This window comes from Saccopteryx leptura, chromosome 13 (assembly GCF_036850995.1).
Source record: "Saccopteryx leptura isolate mSacLep1 chromosome 13, mSacLep1_pri_phased_curated, whole genome shotgun sequence".
NCBI lineage: Eukaryota > Metazoa > Chordata > Mammalia > Chiroptera > Emballonuridae > Saccopteryx > Saccopteryx leptura.
In genome coordinates this window covers 32,919,860-32,944,468 of record NC_089515.1, presented here as the reverse complement: position 1 = coordinate 32,944,468, position 24,609 = coordinate 32,919,860, and the positions used below count along the sequence as shown (strand labels likewise).

Genomic DNA, 24,609 nt, shown 5'->3' with positions numbered 1-24,609 from the left:
GATACAGGGATAGACAGACAGGAAGGGAGAGAGAGATAAGAAGCATCAGCTCATAGTTGTGGCACTTTTAGTTGTTCATTGATTGCTTTTCATACATGCCTTGACCAGGGGGCTCCAGCTGACCCATTGACCCCTTGCTCAAGCCAGCGTCCATGGAATCATACCTATGATCCCACGCTCAAGATGGCAACCCCACCTTCAAGATGGCCAGTCAGTGCTCAAGCTAGGTGAGCACATACTTAAGCCAGCAACCTCAGGGTTTCAAACCTGGGTCCTCAATGTCACAGGTTGATGCTCTATTCACTACCCCACCACCAAGTCAAGCAAAATATTTTTTTTTTCTTAATGTTTAAAGAAAGAAAAAAAAGATAAGACCAGAAGACTGAGGAAGGCTCATATGCCATCTTACACTAAAGAGAAGGAAAGTTGTATTTTGTAACTTACAAGGGCAGAAAGGAAGTTCACATGGAGATGGAAAAGCAAATGTTTGGTAAATAAATGTTTACTGGACCATTTTTTCTTTTTGTATTTTTCTGAAGTGGAAAGCGGGGAGGCAGACAGACTCCCACATGTGCCTGACTGGGATCCACCCAGCACACCCACCAGGGGGTGATGCTCTGCCCATCTGGGGTGTTGTTCCGTCACAACCGGAGCCATTCTAGCACCTGAGGTGGAGGCCACAGAGCCATCCTCAGTGCCCGGGCCAACTTTGCTCCAATGGAGCCTTGGCTGCGGGAGGGGAAGAGAGAGACAGAGAGGAAGGAGGGGGGAGGGGTGGAGAAGCAAATGGGCTCTTCTCCTGTGTGCCCTGGCCGGGAATCGAACCCAGGACATCCACACGCTGGGCAGACACTCTACCGCTGAGCTAGCCAGCCAGGGCTACTGGGCCATCTTTAACAATGGGGCACAGAGGACTTTGAACAAACGGGCCTTGCTGGGTTCTGTCCTATCACACACCAGTTTTTATTAAACTATAGTTACCTGTGATGCTATCTCATTTCCTGGAACAGATTTTCTAGCTAAATATTTTTAGGCAGTAAGAGGGAAAGTTGATGATTCTTTCTGAGTTTTTGGGGGGGTTTTTTTGGTTTTTTAATTAATTAATTAATTTTTTTTTTTTTTCCGAAGCTGGAAACGGGGAGAGACAGTCAGACAGACTCCCGCATGCGCCCGACCGGAATCCACCCGGCACGCCCACCAGGGGGCGACGCTCTGCCCACCAGGGGGCGATGCTCTGCCCCTCTGAGGCATTGCTCTGTCGTGACCAGAGCCACTCTAGTGCCTGGGGCAGAGGCCAAGGAGCCATCCCCAGCGCCCGGGGCCATCTTTGCTCCAATGGAGCCTCGCTGCGGGAGGGGAAGAGAAACAGAGAGGAAGGAGAGGGGGAGGGGTGGAGAAGCAGATGGGCACTTCTCCTGTGTGCCCTGGCCAGGAATCGAACCCGAGACCCCTTGCACGCCAGGCCGACGCTCTACCACTGAGCCAACCAGCCAGGGCCAACTTTCTGAGTTTTTTGTTTCTTGAAAATAATCAGCCTTGAGCCTGGCTGGTTGGCTCAGCGGTAGAGTGTTGGCCTGGCGTATGGAAGTCCTGGATTAGATTTCTGGTCAAGGCACACAGGAGAAGTGCTCATCTGCTTCTTCACCCCTCCTCCTTTCACTTCTCTCTCTTTATCTCTCTCTCTCTCTTCCTCTCCCACAGCCATGGCTTGGTTTGAGCAAAGTTGGCCACAGGCACTGAAGTTGGCTCCGTGGCCTCACCTCAGGTGCTAAAATAGCTCAGTTGCTGGGCAACAGAGCACTAGCCCCAGATGGGAAGAGCATCCCCCCCTAGAGGGCTTGTCAAGTAAATCCCAGTTGGGATGCATGTAGGAGTCTCTCTCTCTGCCTCCTGCCTCTCACTTAATAAAAAAGAAAAGGACCAGCCTAGCCTGACCAGGCAGTGGTGCAGTGGACAGAGCATTGACTTGGGAGACAGCCCGGCCTGACCAGACGGTGGCACAGTGGACAGAGCATTGACTTGGGAGACAGCCTGGCCTGACCAGGCGGTGGCACAGTGGACAGAGCATTGACTTGGGAGACAGCCCGGCCTGACCAAGCAGTGGCACAGTGGACAGAGCATTGACTTGGGAGACAGCCCGGCCTGACCAAGCGGTGGCACAGTGGACAGAGCATTGACTTGGGAGACAGCCCGGCCTGACCAGGCAGTGGCACAGTGGACAGAGCATTGACTTGAGAGACTGAGGTCCCAGGTTTGGAACCCAAGGTCTGCATTGAGAATGGGCTCATTTGCTTGAGCGCAGGGTCACTGACTTGAGTGTGAGATCATAGACATGACCCCATGGTCACCGGCTTAAGCCTAAGGTCACTGGCTTGAAAAAGGGGTCACTTGCTCTGCTGAAGCCCCCCAGTCAAGGCACATATGAGAAAACCATCAATGAACAACTAAGGTGCCACAACTACTGATTGATGTTTCTCATCTCTCTCCCTTCCTGCCTGTCTGTCCCTGTCTGTCTGTCTGTCTCTCTCTCTTTTTCTCTCTCGCTAAAGAAAAAAAGAAAATAACCAGCCTAAAATAATATCCCCAAAAATAATATTTTGGGGTGGCACACTCTGCTTGCCCTCATTGCTCTTACTGGGCCCACTTTATAGAAGGGGAAATGAATCTCTACAGGGTTAAATACCTTGTCCAACACCTCACAGCCAGTAAGTACTAAAGACAGACATCAGACCCAGGTCTGTCTGGCTCCCCAGCCCTGTCTCAGCCACTCTGTTTGACTGCCAGGCTCATTAGCCAACAAAGAAAACGGGCCTCTAGGCACACAGTCAAGCGTTGAATGAAAGGAGAATTCCCTGAAACTTGGATCAGATGAGATTAAATTGATTGAGAGATTATCTTGGTAAAGTCTGGATTAGATTCTCTTCCTAGTCCTGTGTTGCAAGATTACAAAGAGCTAACTTCGTAGATTTAAAAACTTAAAAGTTTTCTGACCCGTGGTGGCACAGTGGATAAAAACTTAAAGTTGTTAATTCAGTAGGAGTTCTCGTTCCAGCAATGGGAAAACTAGTTGTGCTGTCTGGGAATTATGAATAAATTGTGTCATTGCCCAGAATGGACATAAACAATTCTTTTTGGCCATAAGAATTCTTAGACCTTCCAGAAAGAATTATGCAACACTCCAGAGTAGATTTCACTTAAAACTGCATGTCAAAGCCATCTGAACCCCGTGAAAATAGACTTGTTTTGAATTACAGCTTTTGCCCACCTCTCAGCGGTGTGCTAATTTTATCGCCTTTGCTTTATCTTTAGATTCTGACCACTGCGCAGGACACCAAGCCTATTGCCACAGACTATTTTCTGATGGAAGAAAAATATTTTATATCTAAAGAAAAGAATGAATGCAGAAAACAACCGTTCCAGAGAGCGATTGGTCCCGAAGAAGAGCTCCTGCAGATATTGAACAGCTGGTTTCCAGAGGAGGGCTACGTTGGCAGGATCGTCCTGAAGACGCAGCAGGAAGTAAGTGTGTCCCCGCCCAGCAGTTCAGCGCGCAGTTGACCACCTTGTCCCCGGCCGCCTCCCTCAGAACCAGAATTTCTTGTAATTCCAACTTGATTTCTATTCTTCTTCTTCAGTAAATGTGAAGAAATGATTTTATTCATCTGTACGGATTCATGTTACCTATAAATCACAGAAATTCAGCCTAAAAATCATCCTTTATAAAATAAAGCAAGTAAGAGAACTACTTGTCCAGTATTTTATTTGTGATGATTTTTAAAATTATTTTTGAGCATTGTGTCAATGTTCATTTTTTTAAGGGATTATATCTTTTTTTTTATTTTGTTTCTTATTTTACTTTTTAATTACAGTTTACATTCAATATTATTTTGTATTAGTTTCAGGTATATAGCATAGTTGTTAAACAATCATATACTTTACAGTGACGATATTCATTTCAATGTGACTTACCCCAGCCATTGTTTCTTGTGTATTTTGTTCATTTAACCTGGCTGAATGTCAGTTTTATGTTCCACATTTTAGATGTCTAGCATTTTTTTTTTTTTTTTTTTTTTTAGTGAGAGAGACAGAGAGAGAAACAGATAAGGATAGACAGGCAGGAAGGGAGAGATGAGAAATATCAATTCTTCGTCGCAACACCTTCATTGTTCATTGACTGCTATCTCATGTGCCCTGGCTGGGGGGCTACAGCAGAGCAAGTGACCCCTTGCTCAAGCCAGCGACCTTGGGCTCAAGCCAGTGACCAGGGGGTCATGTCTATGATCCCACGCTCAAGCCAATGAACTGGCACTCAAGCTGGTGAGCTTGCACTGAAGCCAGATGAGCCCATGCTCAAGCCAGCAGCCTTGGGGTTTCAAACCTGGGTCCTCTGCATCCCAGTCTGACACTATCCACTGTGCCACTGCCTATGCAGGCTGTCTAGCATTTCTTTTTTTTATTATTATTGTATTTTTCTGAAGTGAGAAGCAGGGAGGCAGACAGACAGAGTCCCACTTACGCCCAACCAGGATCCACCCAGCATGCCCATTGGAGGCGATGCTCTGCCCATCTGGGCTGTTGCTCCGATACAACCGGAGCCATTCTAGCACCTGAGGCAGAGGCCATGGAGCCATCCTCAGTGCCCGGGCCAACTTTGCTCCAATGGAGCCTGGGCTGCGGGAGGGGAAGAGAGAGACAGAAAGAAAGGAGAGGGGGAAGGGTGGAGAAGCAGATGGGCACTTCTCCTGTGTGCCCTGTCCGGGAATTGAACCCGGGACTCCTGCACGCCAAGACAACGCTGTACCGCTTAACCAACCAGCCAGGACCTGTCTAGCATTTCTTAAAGACTCAAGGTCTGTGTGAGAATGGGTGTGCTTGCTTGCTTGCTTCCTGGTCTTCAGGGCCCTGAGATTATAAAGTATGTCCTGTGAATGATCACCTAACACCCCTTTCCAATTGGTTGTCTGTCAGGGTCACAGAACTGTGATCGAGGTCTGTAATTATTGTGCATTTGGGGGTTGGTTGCGTTCCTATTCAAGTTTTAGCTAATACAAGATTCAGTGCTTATAAGTAAATCAACAATATTTAAAAATATATATATATATTCTGATTTCATACAGAGTAAGAAAAATCTCTCAGCTTTGGTCAGAATTTGTATTAAATTACATTGCGTTCACTAATACTCCCGTGATAGTTCCTGCGAAGGAAACAGTACAATATTGACTGCAGACTGGTTGGCTTCTGTTGGGGTTTGTTGATGGAGCCCCTTTTATTTTCCTGAATAACCTGATACAAGCCCACTAACTTACTGCCTCTTTATTATTTATTTATTTTATTTTAAAAATTTTATTAAATGAGAGGTGAGGAGGCAGAGACAGACTTCTGCATGCTCCCCAACCGGGATCCACCTGACAAGCCTCTAATAGGCAAATGCTCTGCCCGGCTGGATCGCTGCTCCGTTGCTCAGCAACTGAGCTATTTTAGTGCCTGAGGCTGAAGCCATGGAGCCATCCTCATCGCCCAGGCCAACTTTGCTCAAACCATTCAAGCCATGGCTGCAGAGGGGAAGAGAAAGATGGAGAGAGGGGGCGTAGAGAAGCAGATGGTCGCTTCTCCTGTGTGCCCTGACCAGGAATCAAACCCAGGATTTCTCCTCGCTGGCCTGACACTCTACTGCTGAGCCAAATGGCCAGGACCACTTTTTTCAACGACAGTAAATTTAAAATAAGGTCATTGCTCCAAGCAGAGACAGTCATCATGACTCATGATAGGCCAATAATGAAGCGGTTGAGTCTGTTTAACAATTTTATTAAATAAATATTTATTGAGCACCTGATATGTGCCAGGCTCCATTCTGAGTATGTGATCTTCTCCTTTGGGGCATGTAATAGAGCTGACTGGTTCAATGCCACTGGTAGTTCACGCTTCCTGGGACACAATGGAGGCAATGAAGAGCCCGTTTTCAGCATTATCTGTTAGTTTTTCACTCTGTATTGTACTGTGAACGTGTCCTGCAGCCTCTCCTATGGGGACCAGAGCCCACTGCCTTCCCTTGTAACCTTACTTTAGACCAGAAACAGACACTTCATTTAAGCAAAGAAATATTTCTCCCCAGCTTCTTTTCCCTATCAGACATGCACATTTCTAAGCCGGAGAAAAAGCAGTTCTAATAATAATAGTCTTATGAGAAAATAGAGAGCTTAGCTAGACTTTTAAAGCTATCTTTAGCTTCTGATTTTTTCCCAGTTTCTAATTGTCTTTGCCATATGTTAAAAAACAAAAAGTAGTCTGTGACAATTTCAATGAATTCTTTAAATCGTATATTTGCATAATGATTTACACAGTGTTTAAAGCCCTCAAATACCCACTATTTTGAATCATCTCATGATATAGTGGAAACCATTCTACACAGAAGGAAACGGAGGTTCGGGAGGTTAATCATGGCAGGGTGATCAGTAGAAAGAACTCAGTTTTTTGGCTTCCAGGTCAGTTTGTTCCCATCACACCGCGCTGCCCAGGCGTGAGCTGTGTCAGTCCCCCTGGGTCACCCACGCCCAGCAGTGTGGGAGGCAGTGAAAAGCAGGAAACGGGGCCGGCTGCTGAGTGTCACGTGGGCCTTCATCACATGTTTGGAAGGGCTGGGGAGGTTAGGGATGCCCATATGCAATTTAAAATGTACAGGCAGTAAAGACCTCACAAATAAATGTTTAATAAGGGCTGGTGGAAAAGAAGCATTCTGACGGAAAAGGGGATAAATTAGAAATCTAGCAAATATTTTCTGATGAGAATTCAGCATGCTCTCTATGCCCTTGTTAGGAGGCAATTTTTGAAATGACTGAACTGTACCTCAAAAGGTAACAAATCACATGTAATGTATCTAGGTTTACCTGGTACATAATGACACACAGTACATACTTACTGATTATATAAATCAATCCAGCAGTTATTGAATGCAAGTAGACACGGGCATAATCGATAGATTAAAGCTATCAGTGTTTTCATTTATTTTATTATTTGGAACTAGTAAGATCTATAATCAGTTTGCCCATATGTTGAAAGTCCCCAAACTAGGCCCTGGCCAGTTGGCTCAGTGGTAAAGCGTCGGCCTGGCGTGTGGAAGTCCCAGGTTCGATTCCCGACCAGGGCACACAGGAGAAGCGCCCATTTGCTTCTCCACCCCTGCCCCTCTCCTTCCTCTCTGTCTCTCTCTTCCCCTCCCGCAGCCGAGGCTCCATTGGAGCAAAGATGGCCCGGGCACTGGGGATGGTTCCTTGGCCTCTGCCCCAGGCACTAGAGTGGCTCTGGTTGCGGCAGAGCGACGCCCCGGAGGGGCAGAGCATCGCCCCCTGGTGGGCGTGCCGGGTGGATCCCGGTCGGGCGCATGTGGGAGTCTGTCTGACTGTCTCTCCCGGTTTCTAGCTTCAGAAAAATAAAATAAATAAAAAAAGTCCCCAAACTTCTATTTGTGACCTCCGATCTCTCCTGCCTGCCTTAGAATTTTCTTGTCTCCTGGGCTGTCACCCTGTCAGGTATCACATCTTCCTGTGGTCAATATGCCCTCCTCTGACACCTGCTGGATTTGAAACCAGACAGACCTGGCACTGCCACATATTAGATGACCTGGGACAGCTCATCTGACTTCTGTAAACCTCTGTGCCCTAATGTGTAAAATTTGTAATAGAAACTACCACCCGGCTTAACTCAAAAAGATCATCCATCGTGAGACTCACGCTAAGCATGGAGACAGTATGTAGAAAAATGCTTAGTAAACTGTAAAGGGTGATACAACTGAAGGCTATTGTTATGGTCATTATTTGTGGCTTCTAGTGCTACTGAAAACTCCTTAAAAATAAACAAGCTCTCAGTGAGGTTCCAAGAAGCTCTTTTAAAAATAAAAGTACATTGCTGTTGGGAGATTTTATGTGGCAATTAGAACTTTTTTTGTTTCTTTCTTGTTTGCTTGTTTGCTTCCTGGTTTTCAGGGCCCTGAGATTATAAAGTATGTCATGCGAATGACCACCTAACACCACTTTCCAATTGGTTAAATATATTATGTTCAGTGCCATGACATATATATAATGCAGCAAAATCTCTAAGGATTGACAAGAAATTACCACAATCTGTGAAGTGGAGAGAAAAAACAAATTGTAGAACACTAAATGTAGTAGATTACAGCCTCATTTTATGTAGTAAGCATAGACAACAACTCTCCCCCCAGCCCATAATAGAATGAATGGGGTCCAAAAACCACAATCATGTAAATCAGGGGTCCCCAAACTACGGCCCGGCCGCAGGCCACATGCGGCCCCCTGAGGCCATTTATCCGGCCCCCACCGCACTTCCGGAAGGGGCACCTCTTTCATTGGTGGTCAGTGAGAGGAGCACATTGACTATCTCATTAGCCAAAAGCAGGCCCGTAGTTCCCATTGAAATACTGGTCAGTTTGTTGATTTAAATTTACTTGTTCTTTATTTTAAATATTGTATTTGTTCCTGTTTTGTTTTTTTACTTTAAAATAAGATATGTGCAGTGTGCATAGGGATTTGTTCATAGTTTTTTTTTTATAGTCCGGCCCTCCAATGGTCTGAGGGACAGTGAACTGGCCCCCTGTGTAAAAAGTTTGGGGACCCCTGATGTAAATTGTAGGTACTACGGCTGCAAAGTTAATGAACTGATTGTTGGTGAGCCTCTGTGGGTGGTTGGCGAGTCCTTTTGGATCCTGGCTACAGTTTGGCGCCACCTGGTGGCAGTTGCCCATTTGATTTTAATATTAATGGGGACAATTCTGGGTCCTGGGGCTGACTTTTAAATTCCAGGATAGTGACAACAGTTCTTGGGTCTGGCTAGTTAGCACCACTTCAGTGCCTTAATCTGTGGAGAGGAGAATGCTGGGGGTCAGAGGAGCTCCCTGCCAGATCCTTGCCTCCTGTTTACTTGACCGCCTCTCCTCCCCCTTACTACCGATGTTGTGCAGAGAACTGTAAACTACCCTCATCTGAGAATGGGGCTAACAAAGAACCAGAGTCATCTGACAATCACTTTATATCTAAATTCACATAGTTCCAGGGTTTCTTCTTATCTATCGATTCACGTGTACAAAAATACACTTTTTATACATAGCAGATGTTTAGAAGGATTTGTAACCTAACAACAGCAGAGGTTTTTTGTGAGGAATGAAATGGCAGAGAGAAAGGAAAAGGATGAGAGTGGGAAACGTTTGCCTTTTTTATTGATATATTTCTGTACTGCTTGAAAATTTTAATGATACATATATCTCTATAGATACATATATCTCTATAGATCTATCTACCTATATAGGTAATTCTATAATTACATATGTAAACTCACTGGAAGGCAATTCACCAAAAGCCAACCAACATGATGATTTTTTTTTTTTTTTACAGGGACAGAGAGAGAGTCAGAGAGAGGGATAGATAGGGACAGACAGACAGAAACGGAGAGAGATGAGAAGCATCAATCATTAGTTTTTTGTTACGACACTTTAGTTGTTCATTGATTGCTTTCTCATATGTGCCTTGACTGTGGGGCTACAGCCGACTAAGTAACCCCTTGCTCAAGCCAGCAACCTTGGTTCCACGCTGGTGAGCTTTGCTCAAACCAGATGAGCCCGCGCTTAAGCTGGTGACCTTGGGGTCTCAAACCTGGGTCCTCCGCATCCCAGTCTGACGTTCTATCCACTGTGCCACCGCCTGGTCAGGCCCAACATGATGATTAATGCTCATAATTATTATTTTGTCAATGTCCATTTTTTTAAGGGATCATATCTTATTTTTTTTATTTTGTTTCTTATTTTACTCTTTAATTACAGTTTACATTCAATATTATTTTATATTAGTTTCAGGTGTACAGCATAGTTTGTTAAACGATCATATACTTTACAAAGTATCAATATTCGTTTCTCTGTGACTTACCCCCAGCCATTGTTTCTGCTTTTCTCTGAGTATTTTGTTCATTTAACCGGGCTGAATATCAGTTTCATGTTTCACATTTTAGATGCCTAGCATTTCTTAAAGGCTCAAGGTCTATGTGAGAATAGGTGGGCTTTCTCGTGTATTTGCTGTGTTCTTTTCTTTTTTTTTTTTTTTTTTGTATTTTTCTGAAGCTGGAAACGGGGAGAGACAGTCAGACAGACTCCCACATGCGCCCGACCGGGATCCACCCAGCATGCCCACCAGGGGGCGATGCTCTGCCCTTCCGGGGGTCGCTCTGTTGCGACCAGAGCCACTCTAGCGCCTGGAGCAGAGGCCAAGGAGCCATCCCCAGCGCCCGGGCCATCTTTGCTCCAATGGAGCCTCTCTGTGGGAGGGGAAGAGAGAGACAGAGAGGAAGGAGAGGGGGAGGGGTGGAGAAGCAGATGGGCGCTTCTCCTGTGTGCCCTGGCCGGGAATCGAACCCGGGACTTCCACACGCCAGGCCAATGCTCTACCACTGAGCCAACCGGCCAGGGCCTGCTGTGTTCTTATTTGGCTTTTGGTAATTGAAAAAATAGTGTACTACAGTTGATTTGGAGTCAAAATCCACAGCTAACAGGAGCACATTTACTAGTTTGTTCTGGGCCAGACCTTATCAATCGGTCTACATCAGCAGAAACACAGTACTTTCTTTCTCTAAGATATATATGTCCTTTTAGGATAATTTATGAAATATTAACTAGTATATAAACTATAAATCTAAGATGTTATTTCCACATTATCAAGATACATCTCAAAATTTTTGTTAGGCTTTCTTTCTTTACATCATCTCACCATGTACTCATTTTCTTTTTCTTTTTAAACATAGAACCTAGAGGAGAAAAGCATTGTCCAGGATGACAAGGAGGTGACCTTGAGCTCGGAAGAGGAGAGTTTCTTTGTCCAAGTGCACGACGTGTCTCCAGAGCAGCCGCGGACGGTCATCAAAGCGCCCCGCGTCAGCACGGCGCAGGACGTCATCCAGCAGGTGAGAGCCCCTCCCCTCCTCCCCTCCGTCCTGTCCTCTGTGCGAATTATCGGGACAAAGCAGATGTCAGCCCATTTTATCAGTGAAGTTCCTCCACCAGGGGGGACCTACCAAGGGAGAGTGGGAAACAGCAGTTCATCCCTCCTGCGGAAACGTACGCAGCATCTCCTGGGAGCAGCTCCCCGGGACGCACGTGGAATAACGGATCTAGGGGATGGCGCTGCAGACAATTCCGGTGTCCCGGGTCTGCCTACGCCAGCACCTAGGGGCCGTCTCCAGAGGACAAGCAGGCAGGAGGCCTCCTCTCGCGCTTCTGGGCCATGCTTCTGTGTACATGGTTTCAGAAACTAGACTTCCTGGCCCTGGCTGGTTGGCTCAGTGGTAGAGCGTCGGCCTGGCGTGCAGAAGTCCCAGGTTCGATTCCCGGCCAGGGCACACAGGAGAAGCGCCCATTTGCTTCTCCACCCCTCCCCCTCTCCTTCCTCTCTGTCTCTCTCTTCCCCTCCTGCAGCCAAGGCTCCATTGGAGCAAAGATGGCCCGGGAGCTGGGGATGGCTCCTTGGCCTCTGCCCCAGGCGCTGGAGTGGCTCTGGTCGCAAAAGAGCGACGCCCCAGAGGGGCAGAGCATCGTCCCCTGGTGGGCAGAGCGTAGCCCCCTGGTGGGCGTGCTGGGTGGATCCCGGTCGGGCGCATGTGGGAGTCTGTCTGTCTCTCCCCGTTTCCAGCTTCAGGGAAAAAAAAAAAAAAAAGAATAGAAACTAGACTTCCTTCCTTCAAAGCATGTTTTGCATTTATCAAACAGCCTGAGAAGTGGAACAGCATAATGCTCAGTGGCACAGACTCTAGGTCAAAAGGCTCAAAGTTCCAATCCCAACTCTACTTCTTACTAGCTCAGAGGTCTTAGGCGAGTTATTCAACCATCTGTGCCTTAGTTACAGTGGTATGGTTAAAAAGTTTTTTTTTAACTCTGATATGTAGCATTTGCCAGTTTCTGTTGGGTCAATGCTCCCACCATGTGTGAGTTCACTAATCTGTTCCATTTGGCTCCAACATGCTACCATGTGGTAAGTTACCACTTAGATAACATGGAGATAGTTTAACAACAGTACTTTGCTCAGAGTTGTTGTGAAGATTGTCAGCAATGTTGTAAATTGTAAAATGCCTAGCATATGGAAAGCAATGTTTAAGTGCTGTTTGCTGTTATTGCATGGTGATTTGGTCAGTATAGACTTTGAACTTAGTTTGTGTCCCCAAAGTATCAGAGACATAGTAGGTCCTCACTAAACATTTGAGGAGGTGAATAAGTGCATAAATGAAAGATAATCTTGGACAAAATGACAAGTGAGGCCAACCAAGTTCTGAAGTGCCTTAACATCCCTCCCTCTGTGGCGAAGAGGCAGCCGAGCGCAGAGAGGCGTCTGAGGGCCGGGATTCTGTCCCTCACTGTCTACGCGACCTTCATGTCTATGAGCTGTGGTACATGCAGACAGCCCGGCTCAGGTCTTCATTCTATCACTTCTTTGCTGTGCATCCTCTGGAGCCTGCTTAAGTTCCATCTAAAATTGGGGCTAACGGCCCTGGCCGGTTGGCTCAGTGGTAGAGCATCGGCCTGGCGTGTGGGGGACCCGGGTTCGATTCCCAGCCAGGGCACATAGAAGCGCCCATTTGCTTCTCCACCCCCTCCCCTCCTTCCTCTCTGTCTCTCTCTTCCCCTCCCACAGCCAAGGCTCCATTGGCGCAAAGATGGCCCGGGCACTGGGGATGGCTCCTTGGCCTCTGCCCCAGGCGCTAGAGTGGCTCTGGTCGTGGCAGAGCGACTCCCCGGAGGGGCAGAGCATCGCCCCCTGGTGGGCAGAGCGTCGCCCCTGGTGGGCGTGCCGGGTGGATCCCGGTCGGGCGCATGCGGGAGTCTGTCTGACTGTCTCTCCCCGTTTCCAGCTTCAGAAAAATACAAAAATAAATAAATAAATAAAAAAAATTAAAAAAAATTAAAATTGGGGCTAACAATAACTAACTCATAGAAGGTTGTGGAGCTAAACAAGGGAACATGGGAGAGTATGGTATGAGCCTCAACTAGGCAAATATACAGTGAGGAGTGGGAGACTTTGATTTGAAAGATCTCCATCATCTCTAAAAGCCTAACAGTTTTCCCCCTTAAGGTTCCATGCACAATGAACGCAGCTATAGGAGACATTGTCTTTATTCAGTTGATGATAACTTATCTTTCAGACCTTATGCAAAGCCAAGTACTCCTATAGCATCCTGAGCAACCCCAACCCAATTGACTATGTACTTCTGGAAGAGGTGGTGAAAGACACAGCCAACAAGAAGTCAACCCCCAAGTCCTCCCAGCGGGTCCTTCTGGATCAGGAGTGCGTGTTTCAAGCCCAGAGCAAGTGGAAAGGTGCAGGAAAATTCATCCTTAAGCTGAAGGAGCAGGTGCAGGTAAAGTTCAAGGTTGTTTTGCTCTCTTCAATTATTTGATATTCATAACTACACTGTAATCGAATTTGGGAGACAGTGAAATCTAGGAGGAAGTTTCTTTGTCAAGAAATGCAGGGAGGAGAAAATTGTTTGGCTTTATTCTCACTATGGAGAAAGAAATGTATTCCCCTCTTTGGTTAAGCAGTCCTGATAGTGAAGTATGTCAATCTTCCTTTTCAAAGCTCTACTCACCAGACAGGGAAGAGGGAAGAGCTCTCTCCAATACAGCGCCCTGTGACTGAGCATCCTAACTTTACCCCAGGGGTCCCCAAACTTTTTACACAGGGGGCCAGTTCACTGTCCCTCAAGACTGTTGGAGGGCCAGACTATAAAAAAAAAAACTATGAACAAATCCCTATGCACACTGCATATATCTTATTTTAAAGTAAAAAAACAAAATGGGACAAATACAATATTTAAAATAAAGAACAAGTAAATTTAAATCAAGAAACTGACCAGTATTTCAATGGAAACTATGGGCCTGCTTTTGGCTAATGAGATGGTCAATGTCCGGTTCCATATTTGTCACTGCTAGCCGTAACAAGTGATATGACGCACTTCCGGAGCCGTGACACGTGCATCCCACGTCACCGGAAGTAGTACTGTACGTGAGCGACACTGCTACATACAGTACTCCAGGAGCACAGGATATGGATGCTGACCACCAATGAAAGAGGTGCCACTTCCAGAAGTGTGGCAGGGGCCGGATAAATGACCTCAGGGGGCCGCATGTGGCCCGCGGGGCCATAGTTTGGGGACCCCTGCTTTACCCTAACACCCACAGAGAGTTTTTTTTCCCGCAGGCATCCCGAGAAGACAAAAGAAAAGGCATTTCTTTTGCAAGTGAACTGAAGAAGCTCACCAAGTCAACCAAACAGCCCCGAGGACTCACGCCAGCTTCTCAGGCCTCAGAAAGTGTCCAAAACAAGGAGGAGAGACCTGTGGGCAGCTTGTCCGCCAGTGACGCGATAGACTATCGACAGTGACGGGGAGCATGTTTAACCAGGTATGCTAAATCCCTGCACCGCTTTCTGAAACAGGGGTCAACGTACACTCCTTTGTAAGGCATAATTTGTCCAGTATCTTTCATCTTTTCCAAATGGAGGTGTCCCGAGGGCGGTGGGCATGGTACCAGAGCAGGAAAAGGGCTCTGAAGATATATGTGCCTTCAGAAGTTATCATTTTAGACCTCCTTAATTTTTTAATAATTCGACAAAGGGTCCAAGAGGACAACCCACTTCCCCGAACTGCGTCAGCCTCATTTCACCGGACGTGCGCGGTTGTAATTATTAGTAACGCGCATACGCGGGAGGTGCTGCTGCAGGTCACCCGCTTTCACTCCTGGGGGGTCCCAGTTTGCCTCATTTCACCAGACGTGCGCGGTTGTAATTATTAGTAACTCGCACACGCGGAGGCGCGGCTGCAGGTCACCCGCTCTCATTCCTGGGGAGTCCCAGTTTTATGTTTCTCTGACTTAAGTTTAATTTGGCCTCAACAACCTCAACTTCTGCCTTGTTTGAAAAATTAAAATCTGGCGTTCAGGATGTGATGAGTAAAAATAAAACAAAATAACATAACCACCTCCATCTTGAAACTGCAGTAAATTGAGAAAATTGGGCCTCGGGCTGCCAGCCCACCACATACAGAGTAAATGTCATTCGATCTTTTTTTTTTTTTTTTTTTTTTTCTGAAGCTGGAAACAGGGAGAGACAGTCAGACAGACTCCCGCATGCGCCCAACCGGGATCCACCCGGCACGCCCACCAGGGGCGACGCTCTGCCCACCAGGGGGAGATGCTCTGCCCACCAGGGGGCGATGCTCTGCCCATCCTGGGCATCGCCATGTTGCGACCAGAGCCACTCTAGCGCCTGAGGCAGAGGCCACAGAGCCATCCCCAGTGTCCGGGCCATCTTTGCTTCAATGGAGCCTTGGCTGCAGGAGGGGAAGAGAGAGACAGAGAGGAAAGCGCACCGGAGGGGTGGAGAAGCAAATGGGCGCTTCTCCTGTGTGCCCTGGCCGGGAATCGAACCCAGGTCCTCCGCACGCTAGGCCAACGCTCTACCGCTGAGCCAACCGGCCAGGGCGTCATTCGATCTTAAAACACACTGTGTATATGAAACTTGAATCTTTTTTCAAGAAGCAGATCAGGAAACCAAACATACGATTTCATCTTTTCACTTAGTCTCTTCATGAACCTCAGGGACTATTAAAGACTTTTCACCTATTGTGTTGTAGTTCTAAGAATTAAAATTCACAAGAAAAATAAATAAGTAAAAACTAAACTTCACAAGAGACCACAATGAAGGCGTCGCTGCCCGCACTTCTAGGGCCTCATCGCCTGTCACAACCCTCACTCTCTCATATTAAATTGCGGTTCAGAATTAAAACTCCTTGCGGCAAGGCCTGTGCTGGCACAGCAGATGGAGCGTCAGCCTAGAATGCTGATGTCACCAGTTAGAAACCCTGGGCTCGCCTGGTTAGGGCACATATGAGAAGCAACCAGCAAACAGCTCAAGTGAAGCAACTGTGAGTTGCTCTCTTCAATTATTTGATATTCAGTTTGAGCCCCCCGGCCAAGGCACGTATGAGAAGCAATCAATGAACAACTAAGGTGCAGCAACTATCACTTGATGCTTCTCATCCCTCTCCCTTCCTGTCTCTCTCTTAAAAAAAAAAAAAAGAGGCCCTGGCCGGTTGGCTCAGTGGTGGAGCGTCGGCCTGGTGTGCAAGGGGTCCCGGGTTCGATTCCCAGCCAGGGCACACAGGAGACGCGCCCATCTGCTTCTCCACCCTCCCTCTCCTTTCTCTCTGTCTCTCTCTTCCCCTCCCGCAGCGAGGCTCCATTGGAGCAAAGATGGCCCGGGCGCTGGGGATGGCTCCTTGGCCTCTGCCCCAGACGCTAGAGTGGCTCTGGTCGCAACAGAGCGACGCCCCGGAGGGGCAGAGCGTCGCCCCCTGGTGGGCGTGCCGGGTGGATCCTGGTCGGGCGCATGCGGGAGTCTGTCTGACTGTCTCTCCCCATTTCCGGCTTCGGAAAAATACAAAAAAAAATAAATAAAAATAAGAACCTCATTGATACTTCTTGACAGGGCCAATTTTGATTTGTAACAGCCCAAAAGAAAGCCTGATACATAGAACCCATATTTCTTTTTCTTTTTTTTAAGCACTTTCACTTATTGATTTTAAAGAGAGAGAAAGGAAGGTAGGGAGGAGCGGGAAGCATCAACTCGTAGCAGTTGCTTCTCACATGTGCCTTGACCAGACAAGCCCAGGGTTTTGAACCTGCAACCTCAGCATTCCAGGTTGACACTTTATCCACTGCGCCACCACAGGTCGGGCAGAGGCCATACTGTATTTCTACATTTAAAGACCAACTCCTAAAGCAACTGGTGCCCATACCACACTTAAAGAGCTCTTTCAAAACAAGAGACAAGGCCCCACACAGGAAGCCACTTCCTTCAGAATGCCAGAGCCAGCTATTCCCAGGGAGTCACGGTTGGTTGGGTCCTACAAGCAGACTCATCAGAAAGAAATCTCAGAACTACAGCATCAGACCACGCTGTGCAGCATCAGACCACGGTGCCTGCGCGTGGGGCTCTGAATCCCCGCTGTCAGGTCCCGAGAAGGTTCAGCTCCCCTTTTTCTGTTGACATACAGTCGGTATCCAAACTTTTTTTAAAAATCCAGACTTACTTCCTTTTCTGCCCCAGTCACTGAGACATTCATTCAGTGCCTTCTCCAAAAGGCAAGTGAGCTTTAGGACTCGGCAAGCACCCATGTCGAGCCTCTCCAACTTTTAGAAAATGACTCACCATGGTAGTGGGTCTGCAAGCAGGCCGTAAGGACAGTGATCAAAACTGAAAATATGGTTTTCCATATCAAGAACTTAGCATCAAATAAATCACAGATGTGATGTTATACACACCTCTATATTATAACCTCCATAACGAAACAGCGAAATTACACTCTGCCAATAAAGAGCCCTCATGTGCTACAAGATTACATTAAGTGCCTGACCAGGTGATGGCGCAGTGGATAGAGTGTGGGACTGGGATGCAGAGGACCCAGGTTCCAGACCCCGAGGTCGCCAGCTTGAGTGCGGGCTCATCTGGTTTGAGCAAATCTCACCAGCTGGGACCCAAGGTCGCTGGCTCGAGCAAGGGGTTACTCGGTCTGCTGTAGGCCCACAGTCAAGGCACATATGAGAAAGCAATCAATGAACAACTAAGGTGTCACAACGAAAAACTAATGATTGATGCTTCTCATCTCTCTCTGTTCCTGTCTGTCTGTCCCTATCCCTCTCTCTGTAAAAAAAAAAAAATTACATAAGTATGTAAGATTACAACTCCACCAGAAATTTGACTTTAAAACAATATGCTTGCTATAATGAGCATTGCTAATGGCTTATATTTTAGGAGTATGGAGGATGGTGATTTAGATAAATGTCCTTGGCCTCCTGTCCTACAGCAGGCATTCAGAGTCATTCAGCTGGCTGCAGCTTTCCTGAAACTGGGGAAGCTTCTCTTTAAAAACTGCCCTTGGTGCACCTGTGGGAATAAACATCCGTGTTACAAACTCCTTTACAAATGGTGTTTCCCAGAAAGAGCACATGTGAAACAGAAGGGGCCTTTCTGGAGATACTCATAAGAAAACAAGCTTGCTATTTTTACAGCTTTCTGATGACCGTATTTCATGTCGCTTGTTCTAAAAGTTTCAGCTTTGAAGTGTCAAGTTATCCATTAATAATACTTGAAGATTTTCTAAACAAGTAATTATTTACCTTACTCTTACCTGAAGTAATAAATATGGTTGTTGGAGAAATTCTACCTTAAAAAAAAAGAAGTTGAAGTTTGTGATAAAGGGAAAAAAATCTTTCTAAAGAATATGGTGTTCCAGACAGAAATAGCCTACCTACTATTCCCTCCTGGGAACATCGTGTTATAACACTGAGCGCACAGGAAATAGTCTCTCCCCAGCCACCACAGCTGTGGGCTTCTGTTGGTTGAAGACTACAGCCCTGCCACACTATAAATGTTTCTGCTTCTTCATTTAAAATATACTAATGATGGCCCTGGCCGGTTGGTTCAGTGGTAGAGCATCAGCCTGGCGTGCAGGAGTCCCGGGTTCGATTCCCGGCCAGGGCACACAGGAGAAGCGCCCATCTGCTTCTCCACCCCTCCACCTCTCCTTCCTCTCTGATCTCTCTCTTCCCCTCCCGCAGCCAAGGCTCCATTGGAGCAAAATTGGCCCGGGCGCTGAGGATGGCTCTGTGGCCTCTGCCTCAGGCACTAGAATGGCTCTGATTGCGGCAGAGCGAAGCCCCAAGATGGGCAGAGCATCGCTCCCTGGTGGGCATGCCGGGTGGATCCCGGTTGGGCGTATGCGGGAGTCTGTCTGACTACCTCCCCGTTTCCAACTTCGGAAAAATACAAAAAATAATAATAATAAAAATAATAATAATAAAATATACTAATGAGCCTGACCTGTGGTGGCGCAGTGGATAAACCGTTGACTTGGAATGCTGAGGTTGCACATGAGAAGCAACTACTACTAAGAGTTGATGCTTCCCGCTCTTCCCCCTGCCTTTCCCTCTCCCTAAAAAGTGAGTAAATAAAATATACTAACAAGCCTATGGATACAACTTTACAGGTGAAGATCTTTTGGCAAGAAGTTAAAAGTCACGAATGAACATGGTGGAAACAAATATAATTTCCTTGTTTTCATTCAACTTAAACTGGAAATTGATGATTTCTGGACTGAAGTTTTCTTCACACGTGATGTGAGGTCCACACTGAGGACAAGCAGAATGACACAGGACCAGCTACCAACCGTCTTCCTGATGAACGAAGCAAAGAGGCCCAGATGACTGCCATTTTACAGATGTCAACAGTTCAGTTATTTTTTAAAATGGCTAAGCTTGCAATAATTGACTTAGAACAGGGGTCAGCAAACTTTGTAGGGGCCGGACGGTAAAGACCGTATTTTAAGCTCTATGGGTCATATGGTCTCTGCTGTAGCTACTTAGCTCAGCTGTCCCAGTGCAAACGCAGCCAGGGACAATACATACATGAATGAGCGTGGCTGGGTTCCAATGAAACTATTTACAGGCACTGAAATTGGAACATCATATAATTTTCATATGTCACCAATGTTCCTCCTTTGTTTTTTCTCAACTACTCACTTAGAAATGTAAAAACTATTCTTAGTTCAAGAGCCATACAAAAACAGGTGGTAGGTTGGATTTGGCCCAAGCACTGTAGTTTGCTGATCTAACTTAGGAAACTGGGAGAAGCTAATTGTCATACATTTTACGGCTGAGAGTTGGAAGCTTTTGGGCATTGCAAATGTAAATATGTCCTGTACGATTCATTAAAGAAGAATTCAATTTAGTTTCCATATCGTGTACCGTAATGTACTCTTCTTTAGGAATTCTTTTTACATATAGAATGACGGTTTTTAAAAAAATGTTTATTGCCTATATATTCACAGATTATTCCACTCTTGGTTTTCACAAAATTAATATAGAATGATGTGTAATTTAATATCTACTGAGTTGTGATGTCTTAACAAGAAACTTAACCATTTTTTTAAAGCAAAAGTAGATTGAGTTGGTGTTTAAATTTATTTATTTTGCAAGGTTTGTACTGACACTGTACTTAGATATTTATTATACATAGCTTTCCTGATATCGTTTATGGATTAAAAGCATTATAGTGATTCTGTCTTACTATCTGAAGACAATCTCCGGGGAAAAATGTACACCATGAATACCTGAAATGGGCCAGAATTTCATTTTTAAAAAGCTTCATTTTCATTTCGTTAACTGAAGAGCTATTAATCCAAGTCATACTTGCCATTTAATGTAAATTATTTTTAAAAACTTGCTGTATAAAACTATCAGGTAAGTGTAAAGGATTCTTCTTCTCGGTATGAAGCAAATTATGACTTTTAAAAAGAAATGTGTGTTTCCTCTAAGTAAAACCCATTTTCCTTCAAATTATAAAACACACTAAAAATCCAAAACTTTGCCTTGAGAAGTTATTTTTTAAACCAGTTATAAAAACGGAAATGTTACAAACATGGCGCACTGCTTTCACGTGACCGGAAGTTCTTCCTGAGTTAAAGCCTTTTTTGCTAAAAGAACCTTTATCTGCTTGTCAGCAGAATTCAGGCTGTTCCAGTTCGATGTTTGTACAGAACTACGGGTTTCTTTTTAAATCAAATAATCAGTCTAGAACAAATGCACAATGCTGTCCATTTTAAACAATATTCCAGAAATATTTTATCGAGCTCCTATAAATTAATAGGCATCTTTTTTTCATCTGGTTTGGTTTACCATGTACTGAAAACTGAGTTACTGGCCTACCTGGCGGAAGTCAAAAACTGTGCAGAGTAATAAAGAGCAAAACTGGTCTCCCTAGGTTTATCCTCTGGCCTTGACTCTCTTTCAGCTCCGCCCACCCCACGCAACAGCCTTTCCCACAGCTGACTCGGCTGCAGCACACGATCTGAAACACCGCGAGACAAGGTGAGACGAGGTTTTAGCAAGTGAGGAAACCCAGCTAGCTGAAGGCCTGTGTTGCAACTCGCTTGTTTATTTCTTTTGAGGTAAAAGTACATACTCTATTGTATTTGAGTCTTTGGGATTTTAAGGACACATTACTCAAAAATATAAAAGGCCTATTCTACAATTACAAATAACCAGCACAAACTTGGTGTTGACCCAAAACAGGAAACTTTTTATTTATGGCTTATCTGAATTATATAGCTATACTAGTATACCAAACAAAATTATCCTATTGATTAGAATACATCTAAAATAGCCACCCAGACTGTATAAGATGTGAAGGGAAATATTTTAAGTTGCTTCACTAAAAGCAAAAGGAAAATTTTTGCATGAGTTCAGTCACTGTCAGGTGGTGCCAATTTCTAAGAAACCTGTGGCTGGCAAGGAGGTGTCCGAGGAGAAACCCACCGCATCTGTGCCGCCGGAATAGATCAGCTTCCTCTCACTCAGCCATTTTTCTGGAATTGCTTGTTCTGCAAAATGTAACATTGTACATACAGGGTGGCGAGGAATGGAGGGTGAGTCTGGAAAGATCTGTGGGAAGTAGTACTATTTGGGCAGGAAGTGCCCTCTTGCAGGAACAGCTCTTGTCATGTCCTCCTTGGTAAAGAAAAGCTTTTTATAAGTTCTCCAGTTGGAGGTATATATGGGGCCAAGACTTAACCAGTGAGTTACAGGGGCCTGGTGTCTCATCAAACTCACTCTCATACAGGTCTCCCATCTCGATAGCTGAGGACACTGGAGGCTCGGTAATGAAAGGGGCCCCCTACTGCTACCCGGGTACCCTCCCCTGACCTGTTCTCTCACTTTCCAGTAGCCCTGCTGACCTCTGACCCTCGGCCTGACACTCATCGCCCTTGCTTAGTTCTGAAAAGGAATCAGAGCTTGTACACCAGCCTGGTAAGCTAGAATTAACTGTCAGACACAAAACTCCACAACCTGCTCCCACGCCAGCAGAAGCGGGCAGTTCTCCAGGCTGGTGTCTGGGCGAAGAGTGGTTGCGAGGGCGCCTGTAGTAAAGCGCCCTCTAGGTGGCGCCTCTGACTCCTCTCAGTTGCTTCTCTCACATCAGCAGTGAGGCAAGAGGTGAATTCTGGGCCCTTCAAAACGTTATTAGAAAAGGGAAATTGGAGATTGCCTCTCACACAATGTCCATTCTTGGGTCAACGTTTCCATGATGTAGCTGTAGTGCTTGTTAATATTTGTGTGTTCCACCTGACCTGTGGTGGTGCAGTCAGTGCATGAAGCATCAACCTGGAATGCTGAGGTCTCTGACTCAAAACTGTGTGACCCTGGCCAGTTGGCTCAGTGGTAGAGAGCGTCGGCCTGGTGTGTGGCTGTCCTGGGTTCGATTTCCGGCCAGGGCACACAGAAGCGCCCATCTACTTCTCCACCCCTCCCCCTCTGGATTCTCTCTCCCCCTCCCGCTCCTCCCTTCTCCTGCAACCATGGCTCAATTGGAGGGAGTCAGCCCTGGGTGCTGAAGATGGCTCCATGGCCTCCACCTCTGGCACTAAAAAATGGCTCTGGTTATAAAGGAACAAGGGCCCAGATGGGGCAGAGCATCACACCCTAGTGGGCTTGCCGGGTGGATTGCGGTCGGGCACATGTGGGAGTCTGTCTCTGCCTCCCCTCCTCTCACTAGATAAATTTTAAATATCTTTTTAAAAAAGGAAAAATCCCAGGCTTGCCCAGTCAAGGCACATACAAGAAGCAACTAGGGCCTGACCAGGCAGTGGTACAGTGGATAGAGCAACAGACTGGGATGCAGAGGACCCAGGTTCGAAGCCCTGAGGTTGCCAGCTTGAGTACGGGCTCATCCAGCTTGAGCACAGGCTCACCAGCTTGAGCGCGGGGTCGCTGGCTTGAGTGTGGGATCACAGACATGACCCCAAGGTTGCTGGCATAAGCCCAAGGTCGCTGGCTTGAGCAAGGGGTCACTCGCTCTGCTGTAACCCGTGGTCAAGGCACATATGAGAAAGCAATCAGTGAACAAGTAAGCTGCAATAAAGAGCCACAATAAAAAATTGATGCTTCTCTTGCCTGACCAGGCGGTGGTGCAGTGGATAGAGCATCGCACTAGGATGCGGAGGACCCAGGTTCAAGACCCCAAGGTTGCCAGCTTGAGCATGAGCTCATCTGGCTTGAGCAAAACAAAAGCTCACCAGCTTGGACCCAAGGTCGCTGGCTCAAGCAAGGGGTTACTCGGTCTGCTGAAGGCCTGCAGTCAAGGCACATATGGGAAAGCAATCAATGAACAACTAAGGTGTCGCAACAAAAAACTGATGATTGATGCTTCTCAACTCTCTCCGTTCCTGTCTGTCCCTATCTATCCCTCTCTCTGACTCTGTAAAAAAAAATTGATGCTTCTCATCTCTCCCTTTGTCTGGCCCTCTCTCTGTCACAAAAAAAGAAAAAAAGCAACTAGGAGTTGATGCTCCCCATTCCCACCCCCCCCCACTCCTCTCCTTCTCTCCTCTATAAAATCAATAAATAAAAACTTAAAAAAAAATTGTGTGGTCTCCGTCATTACTATGTATCTACTTCCTAAAAGCAACCCTTGACTGATGACTAAGTATTCTAATCACTGAAATGAGTATTTCTGAAATACTTGCTGAATCTCCATGATTATTGAACTATTCATAACGTCTCTCAGATCCGAAACCCACTATGCTCCAGCCTGCCCTCACAGAGGCCTCTGAAACCACCCCTACTGCAGATGACAGAGGTCTCTGAACTTGGAAACAACTCACTGTCACAATGAGGTCATGTGCTACTTTGTTTAGCGTGTGAGCGACTTGACTCGGCTTGCACGGTCCCGGAAGACTGAGGCTGTCTTACTCCCTCCACCTCACCTCTCAGTGCTGAACACGGTGCCAAGCACATAGTAGGTGCTCAATATCTGTCTAGTTAAAAAAAAAAAAGAATAAGGCTGTAGCTCAGTATAGCTGAGGGAGTGTCTGTGTGTGTCTGTTATTAGTAATGACTGCTATTATTCAGTTCTGAAAATGAAACTCAATACAAGGCAATTTAAGTTAATGCACAAATATATTTTATCCTCAAATTCATATAGGTAGTTCAAAAACTACACATATAATTTTGTGGTCCCACTGTAATTATATAGGTAACAAAAAGGTTAAAAGTGTAAGTGTGAAATAGTTGATGAATTCCTATTTTAAGTTATTTTTCACCTAAACTACAGTCTTTACTGCCAAAATAAAATATTGAATATAAATGTATTTGTACATGTTTGGAAAAGAAGTGATTTCTGGCATGTATTGGTGGCTGTGCTCTGCGAAGGGAAGAAGACCCTCTGGTCATCCAAACTATTTATAACACTCCTGAACTTTGTTTTACATCTGCAAAGTGGGCTATCAAATATTTATATGCTGAATGGTACTTTTCTCATCATTAAATGATCAAGCCTAAAAAAAAAAAAACCGACCTTAGATACACGTAAAAATCACAAATAAGAAAATGCTAGGCGAGTACAGGCACTGTGACAGCTGGTGTTTTCCTCTGCCGGAAGAGTAAAGGAACTTCCTTTTCATTTTGTTTATGACAAAAAAAAATAAGAGCTTTAAGCTCTAGAGACCGAAATC

General features: G+C 45.9%; 1 protein-coding gene across 2 annotated transcripts in view; it reads left to right on the top strand.

The window, feature by feature from the left end:
- The window catches only part of PLCE1 (phospholipase C epsilon 1), a 346,840-nt gene extending 326,000 nt beyond the window's left edge, over positions 1-20,840 (top strand). For both annotated transcript variants that reach the window (XM_066355286.1, XM_066355285.1), the window contains exons 28-32: positions 3,310-3,519; positions 10,798-10,956; positions 13,186-13,401; positions 14,244-14,446; positions 19,090-20,840. In XM_066355286.1, coding sequence (XP_066211383.1) covers positions 3,310-3,519; positions 10,798-10,956; positions 13,186-13,401; positions 14,244-14,426 — 768 coding nt within the window. In that variant the 3' untranslated portion in view covers positions 14,427-14,446; positions 19,090-20,840. The remainder of the gene's footprint in view (positions 1-3,309; positions 3,520-10,797; positions 10,957-13,185; positions 13,402-14,243; positions 14,447-19,089) is intronic.
- Positions 20,841-24,609: the final 3,769 nt, after the last annotated feature.